Source organism: Strigops habroptila, chromosome Z (assembly GCF_004027225.2).
Source record: "Strigops habroptila isolate Jane chromosome Z, bStrHab1.2.pri, whole genome shotgun sequence".
NCBI lineage: Eukaryota > Metazoa > Chordata > Aves > Psittaciformes > Psittacidae > Strigops > Strigops habroptila.
The window spans coordinates 1,149,597-1,170,617 of record NC_044302.2 but is presented as its reverse complement, the minus strand read 5'-3'; the positions used below and the strand labels follow the sequence as shown (position 1 = coordinate 1,170,617).

Genomic DNA, 21,021 nt, shown 5'->3' with positions numbered 1-21,021 from the left:
TCATCACTGACTGCCACGGTGCAGACCTATCGCCGCTCGCAAGACCGGTACTGCGGCTGCTTCCGCCAAGAAAAGTAGTGCGAGCGGCCGCTCCCGCCCCCCCGGCGCCGGCGCCGCGCCGTGCCCGCGCTGTCCCCGCTGGGGCCGCCGCCGCCTCCGCGCTCCGGTCCTGCGGCCGGCAGTGGCCGGGAGGCTGAGGGGAGCGCGCTGGAGCGCGGATCCCTCCGCCTGCAGTATCGGTGCTGCGGCCGCGCCGCCGCCATTTTGAATGCCTGGCTCCGGCCGCCGCCGCTTCCTCCGCTGCTGGGACCGGCCCGGTGAGTGGGCCCGCGGCCCCGTCGCTGCAGCTCGCCCCGCGCCGGGCGCTCGCCGCCCCCCCCCGCTCCCTTCTTCGCCTCCCCGCGCTGCCGGCCAGGCCGGGTCTCCGCTGCCGCGGCCTGCGAGGTCCCGACCGCCCGGGGCCCCCGTGTGCCGTCGGTCGGCTCTACCCGCCGCCGGGCCCCGCGACCGCGCCGCGGGCTTCGCTGCGGCGGAGGCTGCCCGGCGCCTTCCCGCCGCCTCTGCTGGCGAGGCCTCCCGTGGGCCGCCCGCCCGCGCTCTGTCCCCGGCGCGGCCTGTGTCCCCCACCCCGTGTCCGGGCCCGCTCGGACTCTGCCCCGGGCTCTGCGCCGGGGAGCGGCCTCCCGCGGCGCGGCGGAGCCTCGGCTGTTACCTGCTGGAGCGGCGCTGCCGGCGGGTTCTCTCGCCGCTGCGGTGGGACTCGGGCGGTCTCCCGGAGCGCTCCCGGCAGCGGCAGGCGGAGATTGCGGAGCCCGGAGGTGCGGGGCGCGGCGTGACTTTGCCCGCGGTGCAGGGGGCCCCGGGCAGCAGCTCGGGTTTGTGCGTCCATCCCTCCTCTGGTGTGCGAGGGCTTGTGCCGCCGCCGCTCGCGGCGGGACAGCCCGTGTCTCTCTAACGCGGTTTGCGCGTTGTCTTACGGTTGCTTGGATTGTAATGGAAGAAAACCCCTGTGATCTCTGGCCACAGGCTTTTGCAATAAGCTGCGAATACGGGTTTGTGTTAGTGGCAGGCTACTGCTTGAGAATCCGTCTGTAAACACAGGTTCAAGTCTCTTCTTCAAGGTTGGTCCAGTTCTCTGCTCTCACCAGCTATAGAGAAATGGTAAGTTTTTTGTAGTAATCATTGTTTTTAAGGTTTGCACGTGTATTTATGGCAGATTGAACAGTTGTGTGGTTTATTACATCGTAAGTGACGCTTAACAATGTTAGTGATACCTTTTAGTTTCTGATGCTTGAAATGTTAAAGGAACAGTACAGAATCCCAGTGGGACATGCCTTTGGAAGGGTGACATTTCACATGTGTGACCAGAAAGTGGGTTTGGCCCATACTGGTTTAAACAAAATAAAATATATATGTTTTTCCCCCTACATAGTACCCCCGGCATCTTAGATCTATACTGGCAGAGATTTTTGTGTTGTTAAGTTTTCTTCTTCTCTTTCTCCTGATCTCCTGTGACAGTGCATAGAGGGGTTTTGTGTGCCTGTTCCCTCTGCCCCCGTTCTCTAAATTACACTTGGGGTTTTTTTCCCTGTGTTTGTTTGCATGTCCCATTCTATTGCCAAGTTCTTTCTTTTGCCTATTCATGTGCACTCTGGTATTTGGCACAGGATTTGAGAACTTTGCTGGGGACCTGAGAACCCCGTGGAGCTGAGAGATTTTGTGGGTTGTTTTTTCTGAGGGGTTCAGTGTGAACCCCTTGGTTCTTCCACGATGGAAAAAGGAGAGGAAGACTTCTAAATTCCTGTGAGTTGAGAAGGGGAAACTAAGTCTGCGGTAATTGTGAAGGGATCAGCTTTTCTGTTTCTAGTGTGTAAGATAGCTTTCAGATTTCCTTGGTTTTTGATAATAAAACCTTTTCCCCCCCCAACCCCCACCCCCGTTCCTGTGACTGCTGATCTGATGTTTCTCCTAAAGGTGGTATGATATGAACAGAGGGGTGTCTGACAGTGCCTTTATTGCAGTGTCCCAGTGAGAAAGTAAGGGATACAAAAAGCTTCTGATTCTTGATAACTCCTTTGTATGCAGAGTTTTGCAGTGGCATCATTGTAGGCTACAAGATGATCAACGAATTTGTCACACAATAGTATAAGAAGGTTATGAACAGCAGCAAAGGAACTGAAGTTGTCTGTTCCTAGGCATGCAAACAGACTGCACTGGTTAGTGCAGTTCAAGTTTGGAAAGTTACCTTTCAAAGTGAAAAGGCTCTTAAAAATTTCGACAGCTTCTGAAGCTGATGGCATCATTCCGTAAAGCTTCTTGTGCCTCTTTGGTATGAATATTTGTTTTTATTTTTGAGCTGGCAGTGTATATAACTTCAGAAGATGTGTTGTTTGGTTTCGTTTGGTTTTTAATCCCACCCTTGTTTGTGTTGGAAGGGACAATAAAGCTCAGCCAGTTCCAGCCCCAGCCCCCCCCACACCTTCCACTAGAGCAGGTTGCTCCAAGCCCCTGTGTCCAACCTGGCCTTGAACACTGCCAGGGATGGGGCAGCCACAGCTTCTCTGGGCACCCTGTGCCAGTGCCTCAGCACCCTCACAGTAAAAGCAAATTCTTCTGACTGAAAGTGATGTTATTTTGTTCTAAATGATATTCTGTTATTCTCTGAGGAGAACGGTCTGCTCTGCCGTGGCAGCAATAGTACTTCATTGGATGAGAGTTTTGGATTTAATAAGGGAATACATGATGAGACTGTAACATGAGAAACAGTTACAGTAATGTGAGTACAAGTGACTGCTAATATCACAAGTAATGGTAGCAGCCTTTTTCTGGTTTGGCAGAGGTGTTATAGGTAAAATCTACAATTAGAACTTCCTAGGACATAGCTGAAGTTACCTGGTGTATTGTTAAGATTCTATTAATGAATGTAAAAATGTGGCATCTAGTCTGGTATTCAGCATTAACCAAGGTAAAGAAAAGTGGGGGGTTTTGGTCGCAAAGTTAATAGCCTGTTTTTTAACCACAAAGTAGTAGCTTGGTTTTATTTATTTATTTATATTTTATTTTAACTCTGCAGGAAAGTGAACAGGAAGTAAAATACACAGATTCCTTTACAGATCAAAATAGTTAGGAAACTGGAAGCAGGTGAGAAATACGAAGGTAACGTAGGTCAGCAGTGATTCAAGTACAGAAACAAAAGCCAGGAAATCTGTAATTCTGATCTCAACTGTCACCCTGATCAGCTGTGTGCATGTGCTAACTCTTCTTACAGAGCTTCAGCCCCTAGCTTCTGAAAAAGGGAAATACCTATTTTCTTCTCTGGCAGCTGTTGAGATTAACGTTTGTAATGGTTGCGAGCTCAGTGAAGCACCTTTTGAAGGCAGTTCGGGAGGAGTTTGGTTTGGTGTACGTGTACTGCTGGGCAGGAATGGGAACCTCATCAGAATTGCCTGCCTTGTCTCACTGGCTGCTTTTGTGGGGCTGCAGCCTCAGGAAGCCAAAGAGGAGAGGTTGGGCTGTGAGCAGTTTGGCAGGCTTGTAGGATCTGTTTGACCCAAAGATCCTTAAGAGCAGCAGCGTAATATCCTCTGTCACTGCCCTGGTTCTTGTCCCCCTCTCAGCCTCTGAGCAGCACAGTGGCTTGCCTCTTGAATGCTCTTGTGCTGCATTTCTTGGCGTTTGACTGAAACTGGAAATTGGACTATCGCTTCTTCTGAGACTATTTTTTAGCTCTTCTTTTGTGGCATTTTTTTTTCTTACTTGACCGTGTTTTTTTGTTCCCCATGCTGTCTTTGTATAATGCAAAGTGTAACACTGGTGCCTTTTATTACCATACTGTAGTTTGAAGCTCCCTGCTGCCTTAATTTCTTTTTGATTTTCTGATGTTACTTGCTTTCTACTTTCTAGCTCTCTGTTGTATTAAATAGCTTTTTCTAAGAAAGACTGTTTTTTCCACTTGAATGTTACATGGTTCATTGGATTTTCTCTCAACTGTTTTTTGTTGCCTTTGCCCTTCTTTGCCCTTCTTGGTGATGGTAGTGCTCCTTGCTTGGATGCTTACTGTTTTCTATGTAAATATTGATAACACTAGACCATACACCACTATCTCTGCTTTTGTTCACAGCTTTGTCTCTATCTGCAGTGTATATTTCTGGTTTTACTGACAATATATCTTTTTTTTTTTTTTTTTTTTTTTTTTTTTTTTAGTGTCTGATAGAAGCATGAAGCCCACCAATAGTCTAGAGTTGATGCCCTTGGTATTTTGTAGTTAACCATGGCAATTATTCCTTTCATGTAGTCCAGACATCATCTGCTATTGTGTACAGGAGGATTGATTCAGATATGCTGAAGCAAGTAGGGGCGTTCTGCTACTGATTTCAGTTGGGAGTTGGGTCAGGCTTTAATTGTGTAACTTCCCAAATGCTATTTCACCTAAGGAATGTGATTACCTGTGCATGCGCTGGGGTGGAGCAACTGAAGCTGTGTAGTTTAGATGTATTTAAATGAACACTTCCTCAGTGCTGGCTTGCTCTCTCGAGTGAACCAAATTCAGAAATACTATTTACAGGAAAAGCTATCACTGGGTATCTTACTGAATTGAAAATTCAGACAACTCCTGAAACGGTAAAGCTCTTCTGTGAATAATTCTATGTGCTTTGAATGGGGTTTATGTTTTAGGCTAAATAATAATGGAATTTTAAAATGTGTCTGCTGATTTGATACCTTGTTCTAAATGAGTTAACTTTCTTTTTTTCATTTCATTAATACAGTGGAAGATTGATTGTTGGAGCTTTTGTTTGGTTTGTTGTTGGTTGATTGGGGTTTTTTTAGACATAAGCCAACATTCCTAAATAGTTCCCAGAGAGAAAGAGCTCAGCTCAGTTACATGTTTAAGGATAGTAAGTAACACTGCAATTCCTGGTAGGGCAATATAGCTTGGCTGAAGCACATGAGCATTTTACATGTGGGTTTTGGTAGTATTAGGTGCTTCTTGTAGATATAAAAACTTATTGGTGAACAATCATATTTGGATATGATTGTATTCAAAGACTATGGGTAAGGTTCTATACTTAAATATTTTTGGCATGATGTCATGTTAAATAAAGTATTTTAACTTTGAAGCACAACAAGCTTAACAAGTAGAAGTCCGTAAAAGGGGAGAAAATAGTGGTTTAGGAGCATAATTTAGAGAAAATTGAATGTTTTCAAGGCATTATGATTTTTGTTTTCTTGCGTACTTTTTTTTCCCCCCATTTTTTGACAGTTTACTAGGAATGAGTTGCCTTTTTTACTGGTTCAGGGGAAGAATTCATGAATAGCAGAGGGAAGAGAATCACTGAGCTAATGCCTTTCATGCAATCCAGAGGCTAGTTAAAAAGCTGGAATTCTTTTTTTTTAAGGAACTCTCACAGTAACCGCTTATGCTAAGTCTGGTAACTAACTCTTTCACAAACTTTGATCTTGCTGGTAGGTTACTCTAATGAGCAAGGCCTTCAAAAAGAGAAGGGGGAAACAGACTTGATGAGGCAGAATAATTCTCCATTCAGTCCTGCCTGATACTGTAGATATTAACTGGTGTTCAGGGATCATCCCTGATGTCTAGAGCTTGCAGTTAGCAAAGAAATGGCAGAGCGAAACTACTGCTGGAAACAAAATGAGGAAAGAGGTAACTACTTTGAAAAATTGCCTTGTAATTTATGTTAATGTGCAAAGAATGAAAACGTTTGCCTGTACTGGGGAAAAATGTTCACTAGTCCGGAAGAACAAGACCTGCTACTTTGAAGGAAGTTCTAAGCAGCATTTAGCCAGCTAAAGTTAAACTTCACATCTGCTGTTACTAGATGGTATGGTTGTCATCTCTCTGTTCATCATCTTGTGCAGCAAAATGCGTTTGTATAATATAGAGAAGTGTGTAAAATTTAATTCTTCGTGGCAGTTTGCTGTCTGATAGCTTTGTGGTTTTCACCTGAAGCTGACTTTTCTTAAGGTTTCACATGGTTCACAGTGTGAATTTCAAAATCCTGTCTCATTTCAAGGCAAATTATATAGTCAAAATTAGATGATCACTGAAGTATTTTAACTCTTCTGAGCTCTGAATTGTTTAACTCTATTTTGCTTGTGTCATTCTTTTGTATTGTTTTTGTTTTCACTCTCATCACTAATCTGTTGTTCATTCAAATGCCTGAGCTGCACATACAGCTGTGTTTTTTAGTGAAGTGATGGTTTCTGCCCCAGCAGTCCCTGCTGGCTGGGCTTCCCCCAGTCCTCTGGTTATTTACTCAGTAGCACTGTGTCAATACCATCTTGATGCTTGTCACCTGATGCAGTCAGGAAGCTAAGAGCTGCAATTAAAGTTTTTCTGGGCAACCCGTGGCTCTTCAGGTGTATGTGTTGTGCAGATACCTCTAGTAGGAGTAGTAGGAAGCCATTCTGTGGGGTGTAGCAAAACTGGCTTTATTTGTTTCACCAGGCTGCTGCTCGGGATAGTGCTGCAGTAACAGGGGCGTTTAAGCTGTTATGCCTGCAGAATCCCAGGGAGGCTGGTATTATCTGTGCTGTATAAATGGGAACTGAGACCATGAGGCGCTCATAAGAGAACTGATTTCCTGGTGGTTATGCAGAAGCCGTGTCTGACTGTCTTTCAGACAGTTTCTGAGAGATCCTGTAAAAATGAAGAACTGCTTCATATTTGTTTGGAGTTTGGGGGGGGGGGGGTGGGTGTGTGTTATGTTCCTAAGCAAACTTCTTGATCTGTTTTCCTGTCCTTATTCTTCTCAACTGGTGTTCCTAATTCATTTCTTGGTACCTCAGCATGGATGAGATGCATTTTTCTATATTTTTTAATGTTCTGGTGACACCTAAAGACCATGTGGCTGGGGAGAACTCTTTTGTTGCCTGGTATAGGAATACGATACATAGCAGAGACATATGCTACAAGTCTGACTGATAACCAGTGTGTGAAGAAAACAAATTCACAGCAAAAAAAAACCCCACAAAACTCCACATTATTTATGTCAATGCTTTATATGGAAAAACTCATGTTGAAATCTGATGAATACTCTCAAACTGAAATGTCACAAGAACAACTCTTGGAACAGATAGATAAAATTAGTAATAAATTGGCAATAGGAAGTGAAGTTCACAATATCTCTGAAAGAACATACAATTGTTCAACTTGTAAATCTGGTATGTCACTGTCTTAATGAGTGCTTTATTTACAACAAGAGTAGGCGGTAGTTTGTGTGATGCAGTTTTTTAAAAGGACTCCAGGAGAGGCCCAGGAAATGCATGGTTCTTGACAAGTCCTTTAGACATGGATGAAGGTTGTCAAGATTATAAAACACCTGGGGTTTTGGTTTGTTGTTTTGGTGGGGTGTGTTTGATTTTGTTGGTTTTTTGTTGGTTTTTTTTTCTTTCTTCATAAATCTTGGCAGAGCCTCTAACCAAAGGTTTTTATAGCATGGTTTTTCAAGAGAGTTCTTAGTGTCAATTAGTAAGTAGCTAGGGAAGAAAGAAAAGTGTCCAGACAATGGCAGAAAATATCTGCTTTCATAATAGGAGGTGGTTATTGAAAGGTAGGCTGTGAACCTGTGCCAGTCAGCGTGCTCCTAAAGCGCTCTGGAGGAGTAAGTAGTGAGGTGATAGTTTCATTCTAAAGCCGTGAAAGGATTTTGTGATACTAAGGAAGTATGCAATAAGATGGTAAAATGCATTCATTGTCAGTAAATGCAAAGCAATGCCTACGCTGGAAAGACATTACTGTTAAGCTAAATACATGGTGAAAGGCTCTCAGTTGGCACTCAAGCCCGAAGTCTTAAAGCTGTCTGTAAGATCTTCATTAGAAATGTCAGTTCCCCAGCAGCCAAACAGGCAGAGTGAGTTTAAACACTTTTAACGTCTTAAGTGCAGAGAAAAGAAAAATCTATGTGAACTCTTAGTGCACTCGTTGCTTGAATGTTTTTTTTATACGTCTACTCTTTTTCGGTGAATTCTGAGAGGTACAGAGCAATCTGAAGGAATTGTGCAATGGCTCCGTACAGGACGAGACTAGAGTAGGACTCTACTGCCTAGAAAGGGAGGTGGCTGAGGGGTAGGTACAATTAAAAGCTGTAAAATCACAGATGACATAAATCAATAGGTGATGAGTATTTTGTATAGATCGGTGTGAAACTTTTTATATGGGAAGAATTCAAATGTATATTTTTTAAAAACCAGAATGATTAATTAAAAAGAACTAACTAAAAAGAAAACAGAGTGTGGAGTTGCAGCACAACAATGGAAGTTCTGAATGTTGGAAAATAAATCATAGCTTTGTCTTTTGACCTTCATGATGTCCTCAGAGCAGTTCTAATTTGTTCTATCCTTATCAGGCAGGAAGCGTGTGTGAGATACGACTGGTCTCAGGAAGTAGTTCAGATTGGACTATATCTGTAGTAACTGTATGTTGGTGTGTTACACAGGCGAAACCAGGAGGTAGCCTCATAATTTGGCTATCATGATTATGAGTCTTATTCTTTAATTCTTTGGTTTCCAAGATGCTGGTTTCTGCTTTGCTTTCCTGTGGTTGTGATTACAAGCTGGCTTGCTGACTATTTGTTTATGCAGTGGCATTTGTAAATATAAACTGTTCCTTTTGTTCAGTGGCTGGATGATGTTTGGGTGAAGTCATACTGGATTTTTGGTGTTTGTTTTCGTTTTACCTGCCCTCTCAGTGAGGTTGGAAGTCTTGCCTGAGAACTGGTGAAGGATGCAAAATGAATGTTTATAAAAAGCTGCATGGTAACTTAATTTGATGTGGTTTTCCCACTGACTAAAACTATTTAGTCAGTCTGTCCTTTCTGTTGCTCAGTGCCAAACTTAACCTGCTGAAGCCCTCTGTGGGCATAGCTACAGCATCTTTTGGTCCCATGGCAAGGAAAACAGTGTGATTGTACAAGTCACAGGCTGAAGATATCAGTGTTCAGCAGTTTACAAACCCTTGAAATGCAAAGTGGGAGCAAAAGGACTTATGATATCAAAGCAAGTTGCTGCCAAACTTCAGTTTGTTTGCAGACTGTGTGTTGGTGTTTCAGAAAGTTTCCAAAGAATTCTTTCTTTAAAATAAGAAAGTCAGTTATAGTTTTAACTTGTAATAACCACTGCTTATCTTCTCAGGAACATTAAAATTCTAAGTCAGTTAACCTGGGTGCAGAACCATGGCATAAGTGTGGTTTACTGCTGGAGGGAATACTTCACCTCTTTCTCACTCCCCTTTGGGTCTCCCAAAGCTGTGTCCCTGTTGCCACCTTCGTGTCTGCACAAGCCAAACTGACATGTCTCGAGACTACTGTGTTTGGGAGGAAAGCAGAAAGCCGGTGTTCAGATGCCCAGGTTGCCTCATGTGCTGCGCTCTCCCAGGAATGCCAGTGTCAGAGCATGAGCCTGCGTATGGGTGATCTTAGTGATTGTGAAAATATTGCCCTTAGACTGCAGAGGAATATCCCTGCAGTAGTGCTTTTATTTTTTTAACTTCTTCATAATTTTCCAGCAAGAGCGTGGCTTACCAAAATCAGTTTAGAACTATGTGATTTGTGTGTGTACTAGGTGAGTCCAGACTTAAAAGTTAGGGACTTTAAGCACACCGTTGACAAACAGGAAAGAGATTTTTGGATTCATGATACTCGTGAAAAACACAAACTGAGCACTTTGTAGCAATTGGAACCCCAAACTGAGTGTTACCAATTATTAGGAAAATAATAGTGGCCAAAATAGAAGACATTTTATACAAATCAATGGCACATCTACCTCTTAACTACTGTGTGCAGCATTTTGCTTCTCTCACCTGTCAGAAAGGACGTGGGAAAAGTATAGAACACACAGGCAAGGCAACAAAGGAAATAAGTTATGGAAGGGCTTGGATGTGAGGCTCTGTTTTTTGGACTGGGGAGGGTGAGGGAAGGATAACAAGTGGAAGTGTGTAGAATAATTGGGAGCATCCGTGGAAACAAGCAGTTGGCAGTGCAGAGCGGAAGAAGTAGCTGCGTCTCCATATGTCATGCAGCGAAGCTATGTGGAACTCAAGTTGTGTCCTGCAGAATATTGATTCAAGAAGGTTACCTGGGTTCCAAATAAAACCAGAGTGTTTTTTATTTCTGTCTTTGGAAGTTCTTGGTCCACAAATGGTTGCAGACTGCAAGAGAACTGTGAGGAATTACTGCTACATGCTTGCCCTGTTCGTCCTCTCTTCCCTGGGCATCTGCTGTGGTCAGGAAGGGGGTACTGGGCAGGGCGGAGCTTTGGTCAGACCTGGTATGCCATTTCTGATCTACTTTCTGCTGCCTTTGATTGCCCAGTTAGGGCAGTGAAGGGTTGGCAGGTCACATTTCTTCACGTAGTGAGTTGTCAACTTGAATTAGTTAAGGATTGCTTTTATAGGAGATTGAGACCACTTCCAATATGACTATTCAGAATAGAAACATGAAGTTGAGCAGATGTTGTTATATGGATTCATAGAATTTGAGAGGGGGTTGTATCCTACCTTATTGCAGCTTAAAGACTAAAGGCTTCCCCATGTGCATGTGGATACGATTCTGTGTGAAGATCTTGTCAGTGTAGGAACATTACAAGCTGTGTGAAAAGAACATGACTGCCACAATCAAAGACCTTATTTATTTTACGTTCAGATGCTTTTCTGGAGATGGATTTCATAGTTTTCCGTGGCCATTTCTGTGACACTTGTTAGTGCAACATCCGCATGCATAGTAACCATTAATTTATTTGTTTCACAGTAATGTGAGGAAGAATTGTAAGTTTACATGGGGAACAAGGCAAGACTAAGGATTAATGTGTCCAATAATGTTGATCCTACACATGTCAGCGTTTTGGGGCAGAGTTTCCTTATGCAGAAAGAATATCTCTGCTCTTCCATTTTCAAAATTGAATACTTTGTGTTTCTGTAAATTCAAACTTTCTAGGTATGAAGATGGGGAACTGGAATGTGAACGTGGAAACATGCTTTGACTGAAGAGACTTAGTGTTATGTATGAATTCTGTAGGAGGCTAGATTTATAATCCAGACCTACAGAGCTGCATTCAGCTGTCTTACAGCGAGGCCACCTTTACTCACTGGATATGCCTCTCTGCTTTTCTGCTGCAAACAACTCCCCTGCTACCTCTGTATGCTTTCCAGCCCATCTGTTCTGTGGTGTCGTGCGAGCCAGTTAGTGCAGCATCTGAATACACTTCTTTCTCTGATATGGCAGTGCTTAAAATATATGAGACACTGTCACTAGGAAGACGGTGACCCAGACAAAACCTGTAGCGACTGCCATGGCAACGTTTTACGAGTTGATGTGACATTACCTGTTATCAGAATGGCTTAGTTATATTCGCAGTGTAGTGTGGGTGGAAGGAGACTGTAGAGATGCTTGCACAGCCTGATCTCCCAGAAAGCAGAAAGTCAGCTTTGGTGAGCATGAACTAAAAGTTCAACTGTTGAACATGATTCTGAAGTTTGGCTTTTGTTTGAGAACCATTCTGCTTGTGAGGGATACTCAGAAGGATAAATTGCTCTCTAGGTCAAATAGTTCCATCAGTGTTCTGTCTGGTGAAGTGAAACTACCTGGTGTTCATTTAGAAGACACTTTTCTTGCACACTCTTTCATACCAGTGCCACCAGATGGTAAGGCAAAAGGCTTGTTTTTTTCAGAAAGGATTGTTCTGTTTGGGGTGTAATACGGATGGTGTGAACTTGATTGGTAGACTTTCAAAAGAAGATTCTCTGAAATATCCACACAGCTAGGACTGTTCTTCCATCTGCTTTTTCTGGTGACTTTCATGCCTTTAAGAAGGAAGTGTATATGGCACAAGTTTGCGGGTTATTTGAAGCACTTGTATGAAATCTTGTGCAAGTTCTTCAATGCGTTGCTTTTTGTAAAGGATTTCTGTCCTAAATTGTCATGATTTTGGAATCAACTCTCTTTGGAGCCTGACTTTTCTGGAAAGAGGCAGATGATGGGAATATGAGAGCATACCTTGCAGAGTGCAGTTTCTGCTGGTTTCAGTCATGTTACGTTCACCTGACAGCACAAAGCATAGCAATTCCTGTTTTACTATTCTGGAAAAGCAAATGTGGGGTACAGTGAATTCCTCTTGGTTTCAAGTTTACTTTTAACTGTGCTACTGAAGCAGTCTGCATTTTCTTAATTCTTCTACCTATATAATTTTAGGGTAAGAAAGAAGAAAAAGTATGCCAAAATATGAGACCATTATGAAGCCTTTAGGTGCAGTACGAGGTTTACAGATCTCTTTCTTCTCCCAGAGGATGCCAGCCCCCATCAGACTGCGCGAGTTGATCCGGACCATCCGGACAGCAAGAACCCAGGCAGAAGAGCGTGAGATGATCCAAAAGGAATGTGCTGCTATCCGGTCATCCTTCCGAGAGGAAGATAACACATACCGATGCAGAAATGTGGCAAAGCTGCTGTATATGCACATGCTGGGATACCCTGCACATTTTGGACAGGTAGGTCGGAGTTCAGTGCTTGCTGTGCTATGTGCATATGCCAGTCTGCTCTGTGTATTTTGAGCACGTTGACTTGTTTAGAGTATTCCCAGCTGCAGTTTTGCTGTCTGCTCTTTGGGATGTTCTGAGGTCTGTCTTCACATATATTCTGAACCTACATTGATTAGTTTTGACTTGTGGTGAAATCTGCTTTTGGAGACTTATGTATTTTGTTATGAAGCTTAGGGTTAGTCAGCTTTTGCCAGACGGACTGCTCCTCACCACCCATGTTTCTGTGGAGCAGTAGTTCTTGAACCACAGTCCAGTACGCATGGATATTTTTAGATGGGTTCAAGACAGCACTTTGTGTGAGAACATCTTTCTCTGATGGAAAATACCAGATGCTTCAAAGAAGGTTCTATACCCTTTTCTTTCTATAGCAATCTATTCTAGGCAGATAAGAGCTGGTCTGTTCCCAGCAATAGGGAGTTGATGTTCCTTATCCTTATCTCAGTGAGGTAACTTGGAGAATGCTGGTATGAGTTTTCTATCTCTTGGCTTATTTTTGACATGCTATTTTTGACACAGATTGTGGAGAAGGGAGACAAGAAGATGAGAGTTCTTGATCTGCAAGATGTTCTTCAGGTTGAGCTTTGCTTAGTCTTTGGTGTATAGTCTGTTTTGCTTAGAAGTCAGTAAGTGTCGTGTTAGCAGTAATCTAATCTAGGCCTTCCAAAAAGCTAGAGTCAGATTGTTGTATTCCTTAAAGTAGCTTCATGTCTTGGGAGTCTTTCCATTCAGGATTGGATTTATGAATCCTGGCATTTTACTGAGACAGTAAACTCAATCCACTGATACCAAATTCCAAATAGTGTTAGGGAGTGAGTCTGGGCTGTGCTGTTGCATATAAAGTGCATAATCTTCTACCTCATTGGATTATTCGCTCAGGATAATGACTTACTGAGTAAAAGCAAGTGAATTTGTGTATTATCTTGTTGTTAACACCTCATGTAGTCAGGCTCCCTGGTCCAAGAGAGAAACATCCTGTCACAAAAATGAAAGCTAAGTACATAATAGCTGCAAGAAGAATGGACAGTGTTACAGATAAGTGTCATCTAGAATTTCTACATTTGACCTATGTTAGGAACGTGTTTAAATTTTATTAGGATTATTTTACTTGGGTATTTAATCCCATATATGGAAGATTAGACCAGTTTCTGCTTTGATCAGTAATAGTAAATTACCTCTTCACTCTCAGTGGAAGAGAATAAACCAGATTATTCACTATCTGATACTGCCAGTGTGGCTACGTCTCACACAGAAGCATCAGTGCCAGCTATTTTGGGAACAGACTACTTCATCTGATGACCTTATTCTCATGTAGTTTATCAACTGTGCTTTCAAGAAGGTGTAGGGCCCAAGGCTGAGACGAGATTTTAACAAGTATTCTTAAAGTAAGTTGAACACCTCTGTATGTCCTCAATGCTTATATCTGGAAGGAGTCTTTCAAAGTGCTAGTTTGTGGAGGCGGAGTATGATTTGCACAGGTTGAGGACCTGCTGAAGACGCTTGCAGTTCCAGCAGTAGAGTGTTGTAGATAGACAGTTCAACATCGTAGACAGGAGGTTTCTGAGAGGGACAGGATAAATATGCAGGAAATACGTTTTGGTAAAAAACAGAAGAGGGCCACAGCCTGTGTTAGACAGCCTCTCTTAAAGATGTAAGCAGAGCTAACTTCAGCTAAGAGTGTGGATGGTGTAACCAGTAATAAAAGAGAATTTAGAGAAGGTGTCAGCATAAGTGAATGGTTGATCTACTTCTTTCCATGCCAGGGATCCTCAGCTTTGACCCAGGATATGTTGTGCAGAAATATGAGCATGAGCACAGTATTTAATCAGTGCATGCCGAAGTGCAGTGGATGGCAGGCTGTCTCTTGAGCATGTGTAAAGACCATTTGTGCAAGCTTAGAAGTTGTCAGGCAGTCTGGGCGAATGATGAAATAACTTTATTAGTAGTGTCATTATTTCTACTTGCAAAAAAAATTCATTTGGAAGAGTGGCTATGTCAGTAAAAGCTTGGGTAAGCTGTAGTCTGGTTATATCCAGCTTTACTAATGTATCTGTTACAGTACTGATGTAGCAGATTTTAATTGTTCCCTTGAATGAAATGGATATAATGGTATCAAGATTTCTTCCTCTAATTAGACCTAGTAAGAGCTTCAGCTGATCATGTTTCTCAGTATTGCTGTGCATGAAGCTAGTTTGCATGTATTTGTATACAAGTGAAACAAGAACTCACCAGCCTTTCATGGGGTAAATGTCAATAATATCTTTCAAATTCAAACGTGCTAGAAATATATCTTACAGTATCTGTTGCAGTCATTAGTTTCCTTCTGCTTTTTCTTAGACATTTCCCTTCTGGCTTTGGCTCTTGCATTGTAGCTTAGATGTCATCAATCCTACACTATATTTTTGCAGAGGATTGTGTAAGAAAGCGTCTTGTAAATGTGGGGAAGAAAGTTGGTTCAGAGATGCGTTATTCTCTTACAAAAAGATAACTTTAAGATAATTTTCCACTGGAAAGATAAGAGGTCAATATCTAGTGTTCTGTACCTTTTCCCTGGTTGATCTTGCCTGTTGTGCAAACTCAGTCATGCATGTGGATGACTGATATTATTGTTCACAATAATATCAATGTTTCTTTATTCTTTATGTCCAGCTCCTTCAAACCTAGCAAACTAAACTCTTTCAAGCTTTTTTCTTTTTTATCTGTTTGTCACCCTGTGCTAGCTGAGCATTCATAGTGACAACTTCTTGCATGGTTGAGTTGTATGTTCTGATGCCACGTAGCTGTGAGCTCTTGTCAGTGGCTAGGCCATAGCATTTATGTTCTCTGGCACTTCAATTTCTTTACCAGTATCCTGTACCACTTTACACTCCCAATCCGTGTGTGCTTCTTGCATCTCCCCTGTGTCTGTTGCCCTGTTCAAGCTTCGCTATAGGTAGGGACCATGAAAAGCTTTTCATGACACTATGTATTTCTGCCTGTGCATGCCCCCTGTACTTCCTTTACAATGATCTGCTGCAAGCTTTGTGTGATCCTTCCTTCAGCCCACTGTGTACACTGCCTTGCAGCCCCAGCTAATTTGTAAAACAGACTTGCAGGATGTGTTTGTGAGGGATAGGGCTCTTACCTGCTTTGAGAAGCCACTTCTGCTACTTCCTGTCTAGAAAGTAGATATTGATTATACTCAGTTTTCTGTTAGAGAAAAACATTTTAGTGTGTAGTAATGTGGTTAATTTCTTTTTGCAGTAAGAGTTAAGTTTAAAAATGGGTTACCAATTAAATTCTTAATCAGCTGAGTGCAAGTGGCAACTATGCATGTTATCTTAGGGATCTCCTTCATGCTGTTGAACACAGTTGGCATTTCTACGTTGTTAAAGGGAAGCTTGTGGTGACTACAGTGCATATGGTTTTAGTCAGACTTCAGGGGTTCAAATACAGATTACAGAGCAGTACAAAAACTTAGCTATCTCTTACTGTACCCTGGTTTACCTAGCTAGCAAGTTAGTTACAGATTATAACAAACAAAATCTGATTTTAGAATCATAAAATCACAGACTGGTTTGTGTTGGAAGGGACCTTAAAGCTCATCCAGTCCCAACTCCTGCCACGGGCAGGGACACCTTCCATTAGAGCAGGTTGCTCCAAGCCCCTGTGTCCAACCTGGCCTTGAACACTGCCAGGGATGGGGCAGCCACAGCTTCTCTGGGCACCCTGTGCCAGTGCCTCAGCACCCTCACAGGGAAGAACTTCCTAATATCTACCCTAAATCTACCCTCTTTTTGCCTCTTAAAACCATTATCCCTTGTCCTCTCACTACATGCCTGTGTTAGGACAACTTACAGAGCACTGATCCTCTCTCTGGTAGGTAGATGAACCCATTTAAGCCCAGTTCAGAAGTTTCCTGTGCATATCAAACATGATGCATAATAGAGATTTCCAGATCTTTACTATTTGGTTTTTAATGATGGATCTCTTTCTATAAATATGTTATCTTTTACTTTTGTAATCAGACATAAATCCACATATCTGGTACATCTGAGGTCAGTCATGGAAGGCCAATAGTGTCTGGCTACTTCAGGATGCAGGAGCTGCTAATGACTTTCCTGCTGGCTTGCTGGGAGCTTTGGGCAGGTCGTTTAATCTTTCTTTGTTTTCCACGTCACCAAAATGTGAATAAAATATACTTTTAAAAATGCATTCTGAGACCTAAATGAGTACACATCAAAATTCAGACTGTTTCTCCTCTAGCTAAGTAGTAGTTTAAGCTAATTCTGTCTTTTTGTTTTTCTTCTTTTTTTCTTCCTTTTGTTTTTTCCAGTTGGAGTGCCTCAAGCTCATTGCCTCTCAGAAATTCACAGACAAGCGCATTGGGTACTTAGGTGCCATGTTGCTGCTGGATGAGAGACAGGATGTCCATCTTCTTATGACCAATTGCATCAAGAAGTAAGGGTGCCACCTCTCTCTCCATCAACACATGCTTTGAGTTTTCAGGATCTGAAAGCACACTCCTGACAATGATATTTTGACTCCTTTAGGTTTTTTCCTCTGTGTTAGAAAACTGGTATCTTCAGTTTGTTGTATGCTGTTGACCATACAAGACTGTTCCAGTGTTGTACTGTGTTGGATGATCCTGTCTAGCTTCCTTAGGGGGAAGAGAGTATAAAATTGCATTGGTCCTGAAAAGATGTATGTGGCAAACAGCACTTCCTGGAACTACGGTTACAGAATGGTAGTGTGTGTTTCTGGAGGCCATGTTAAGATAAATAAAATCAGGAAGATTAAATGACCACAGTAAGCTGCTGGGCCAGTGCAGAGGACCTCTAATTGTTGCAAAGAACCCTCTTCCATTTCTGTAAATTAGTTATCTCCCAGCTTTCAGTGCGAAAGAGCCAGGCGAGCGTAATGCAGCATCAGTAAAGGTCCATACACCTTCTAAATATGATTGAATCAGGATGTTCTTAAAACTTTGTGGGCTGGACTCACCATCATATGTCACAAGGTCATATATATTGCTGCAGCCATGTTGGCTTGGTTTGTTTATTTGACTTCTGCAACGCGCTCTGAAGAGTTGTCTAACTTTAAGGATCAAGGCACTGTATCCTGCTTTCTTTTTAAGGTTGGCCTAATGGTCCTGATGGGTAGTTTTCTTTGGAAGCAAGGATGGCAACTTGGGATTTGTTGTCTGCTTGGCATCGTGCTAAAATCAGGCAAGAGAGGATGGGACATAACTTTTATTTTACTCTTTTTCTCTCAGCAGAATGCTGTTTAACTGGAACTGTTTTACATTTTAGTTTAGTAGATGATTAGTGCATTTCCAAAACCAGTCCTTTTCAAGATGGATGAGAGTAAGAGTGGAATAACTGGGTTCTAGCTGATTTACCCAGAGGCTTGGTTGGTTGTTGTGGTGTCTGGTTTTATTGTTATTTACTTTTAGAACATAAGCCCGCTTGTATGGCCCCTCACATATTAGCAAGTGAAGTACTGATCTTTAGTTGGGCTGTGGCCTCAAAGTGCTTGGAAAGAAACTTGAAAAAACTGCAGGCCTGAGGATCTGCTGACTTTGGACCTATTGTCCAGGAGAGAAGAGACATTTGGCTAAGAATTTTTCATTGAAATGTCATACCTGTGAGGCTTTTCCGTTAGAATCAGGCTGTTAGGTTAACACTTCTCTTGATTATTTATGTCAAAATGAATTTGTGTGGTAAGGGTTTAGAGAGTTTGAACTGGAAATGGGTCAGACTAAAGCTGAACAAAATGGATGGACAGCTTCCCACCACCTTAGTGGGTTGTTTATTGCTTTCTCCTTTGGCTTCTGCATCTACCACTTTGTCTTGCTGTTATCGAGACATTAAAGCTTTTGATTTATGGCATTATCTTTCATTATTTAGAGCAAGACCTAGATTTTTGGTAGAAAAAAGTAAGCACATACTTGCTATACACACAGCTTTATATAGCTGCCAAAAATCTGTTAAAGGAAGGAAACAAAAAACCAACCCATTTAGTGGCATGCGCTATCTGTTCCTTCATCTGCATGTTGCCATAACTGCTTGGTGCTACAAGCAGAATATTGTCTCTGGCTTTTCTGCACGCTGTGAGCGTTTGGTTACATAGCACTCGCTTCCCCAGCTCTCCCATCATGTAGTCTCCAGCTCCCCTTGCTCCCAAACTAGGAACCGTACATCGTACTTTATTCAACACTGATCCTGGATACCGTGGCAACACAAATACCAAATAGTCAGATGGAAAAGTAGTGTAGAAGTCAGTTTTAAAGGCTGTTAGGATTGCCGTGTGGAAGCTGTGTTGTCTTGTACTTAGTGTGACATTGGTAGCCGGCCTTATGAATGGCATCTACTGTTAGGTGGTTTAACTTCTCATTGGCTGCTTTGCAACTTTCTTAGACATAAGAATGGTTAGGATTGCTAACCAGGATTCCTGCATGGATTATTTTCAAGGTGTGTGAGTGGTAGGATTTGTGATTTTTTTTTTTTTTTTTTTTTTTTTTTTTTTTTTAAATCGGGACAAAGGATATTTTTATGTAGATTTTTCTACACCGTTTGGTTGTAAATGCAGAAGCTAAAGCCTGTCCTAGAACATATTTAAACTGAACAACCCACAGAGTCACTGCAGGACTGTACTTCATGTTAGGTTCTTTTCTGCATGCAAGTTCCAACATACAGCATTTTGTCTTCAGAAGTTTTAGTGGAATTGGTGAGTCTTTCTTCTTCTCAGCTCAATCCCTAGATACCCACCTGATGGTTTTAAGTAAGTATTTTATCTTTGTTACTGGGGTTTCTAAGTAGAAGTAGTAGCAAACTCTGTGGTACATGTGCTCAAAGTTGCTATTCCTCCAAAGTAATGTTCCCAAATAGCTGAGAATCCGGAGAGTTCTCCTGCACCAGGTATGCAGCTGGTTAGATGACTGCAAATACAGATGCCTCTTCCTGTGTGTTCAGGTTCTCTGTGCATGCTCATTGGCTTTTTTTATTTCTTTTTGTTTCCCTCTACAGTGACCTTAATCACAGCACGCAGTATGTGCAGGGGCTGGCACTCTGCACTCTTGGCTGCATGGGCTCCTCAGAAATGTGCAGAGACCTTGCAGGAGAGGTGGAAAAGCTCCTCAAAACGTCCAACTCCTATCTTAGGAAGAAGGTACTTCAAGGAACTTTTGAATACTTCGTTATGGATTAAAACTCAAGGTTGATCAGATGCCTTGCTAATATCTGGAATACTAGAAGGCTTGGATCACACTGGCTGAGTATTTTCCCAGTGTGCAAGACAGATAGAGGTCAAAACTCCTTGTCTGTCTGTAGCCAGAAAGTGTGTAAGTCTCTGAAAGATGAGCCACCAACAGGTGAGGCAGTTGTTTCTGTTTTGCCAGTCTCCAGCAGTAGTATATGAGAGAGAAAGGTTAAGGGCTCGAAACAGGCAAACAACTTTGAGTTGTCTTGTTTCCATAGTAAGTGTACCATAGCATCTGCAAAGTGTAATCACCCTTGTTCTCTTAAATTTATTTAATTGTTCAGTTTTGGGGAGGGTGGGGTCAGTAGGATTTAGGAAGAGATGCATTGTTACTTCTTTGTCTAGTGTTGGACATAAAGAGAGATTGGAGAGAAAGCAATGCTAGGAGGTACTGCTGTATTCTGGGAAAAGGCCCTCAGTGCACTTGATTGCTAAGTAGCAGCAAAGAACAGTGTCTCCTGTTGCTTCTGTACCTTAGAAGAAGTAGGCAATTTTTTTGCAGCATACTTTGTTTTTCACAGGACACACCACCTGCAGGAGGAATTATAGTTATTTTGAGGGGAAGGAGATGATATTCACAGGAAAGAAAATGAGCCATAATTTGACATAACTTTAATTGTTTGCTTCCAATGCATTATGCCCTCCCTAGCAACAGGAAGACAGACTGAAGTAGTCTTAAAAGGCAGAATTGTTTTTCAGTTGTTATCACTCCTGAAGTGAATAATGTAAAAATGAGCTGTTGCTAGTGGGAGTATTACTTAGTAGCTCAATGCCTTTTTCTCCTCCCCTCCTCACTAATAGTAGTTTTAATGAACTCTGTGATACTGTTTTGTATCTCTTCTGATAGAGAGAAGGGAAAATGTACCATGAACTTTCCAGGCCTTTGTATATTATGAAATTTGTGATAGTTTCCGCTGTGCTAGACATTCTCAAAGCATGTATCGTTGTCATTACAGTATGTACTAACAGAGATGTTTTTCCTATACAGGCAGCATTGTGTGCTGTTCATGTCATTAGAAAGGTGCCTGAACTCATGGAGATGTTCCTGCCAGCCACCAAAAACTTGCTGAATGAGAAGAACCACGGTAATACCCGAGAGTCTACTTAGCCAGGCTGTGTCATTCTTCATGGGATGGTGCACTACCTAAGTCTTTTTTGGGAAGGAACTTTTGAGGCATATTTGTGTGATTTGTTTTTTCCCATTCCTGTGCAGTGAAAGCAAGTGTCATTCAGAAGGA

The 21,021-nt window shown here is 42.3% G+C and overlaps 1 protein-coding gene across 5 annotated transcripts in view; it reads left to right on the top strand.

Annotated features, from left to right (window-relative positions):
• The first annotated feature begins 210 nt into the window (after positions 1 to 210).
• AP1G1 (adaptor related protein complex 1 subunit gamma 1) overlaps positions 211 to 21,021 on the top strand; it is a 47,675-nt gene continuing 26,864 nt past the window's right edge. For 3 of the 5 annotated variants that reach the window (XM_030512392.1, XM_030512389.1, XM_030512391.1), the window contains exons 1-4: positions 12,296 to 12,499; positions 16,863 to 16,987; positions 19,552 to 19,693; positions 20,772 to 20,868. In XM_030512392.1, coding sequence (XP_030368252.1) covers positions 12,299 to 12,499; positions 16,863 to 16,987; positions 19,552 to 19,693; positions 20,772 to 20,868 — 565 coding nt within the window. In that variant the 5' untranslated portion in view covers positions 12,296 to 12,298. Of the gene's footprint in view, positions 318 to 12,295; positions 12,500 to 16,862; positions 16,988 to 19,551; positions 19,720 to 20,769; positions 20,869 to 21,021 lie in introns of those variants that run through there. The other 2 variants (XM_030512390.1, XM_030512393.1) reach the window with 2 other exon arrangements.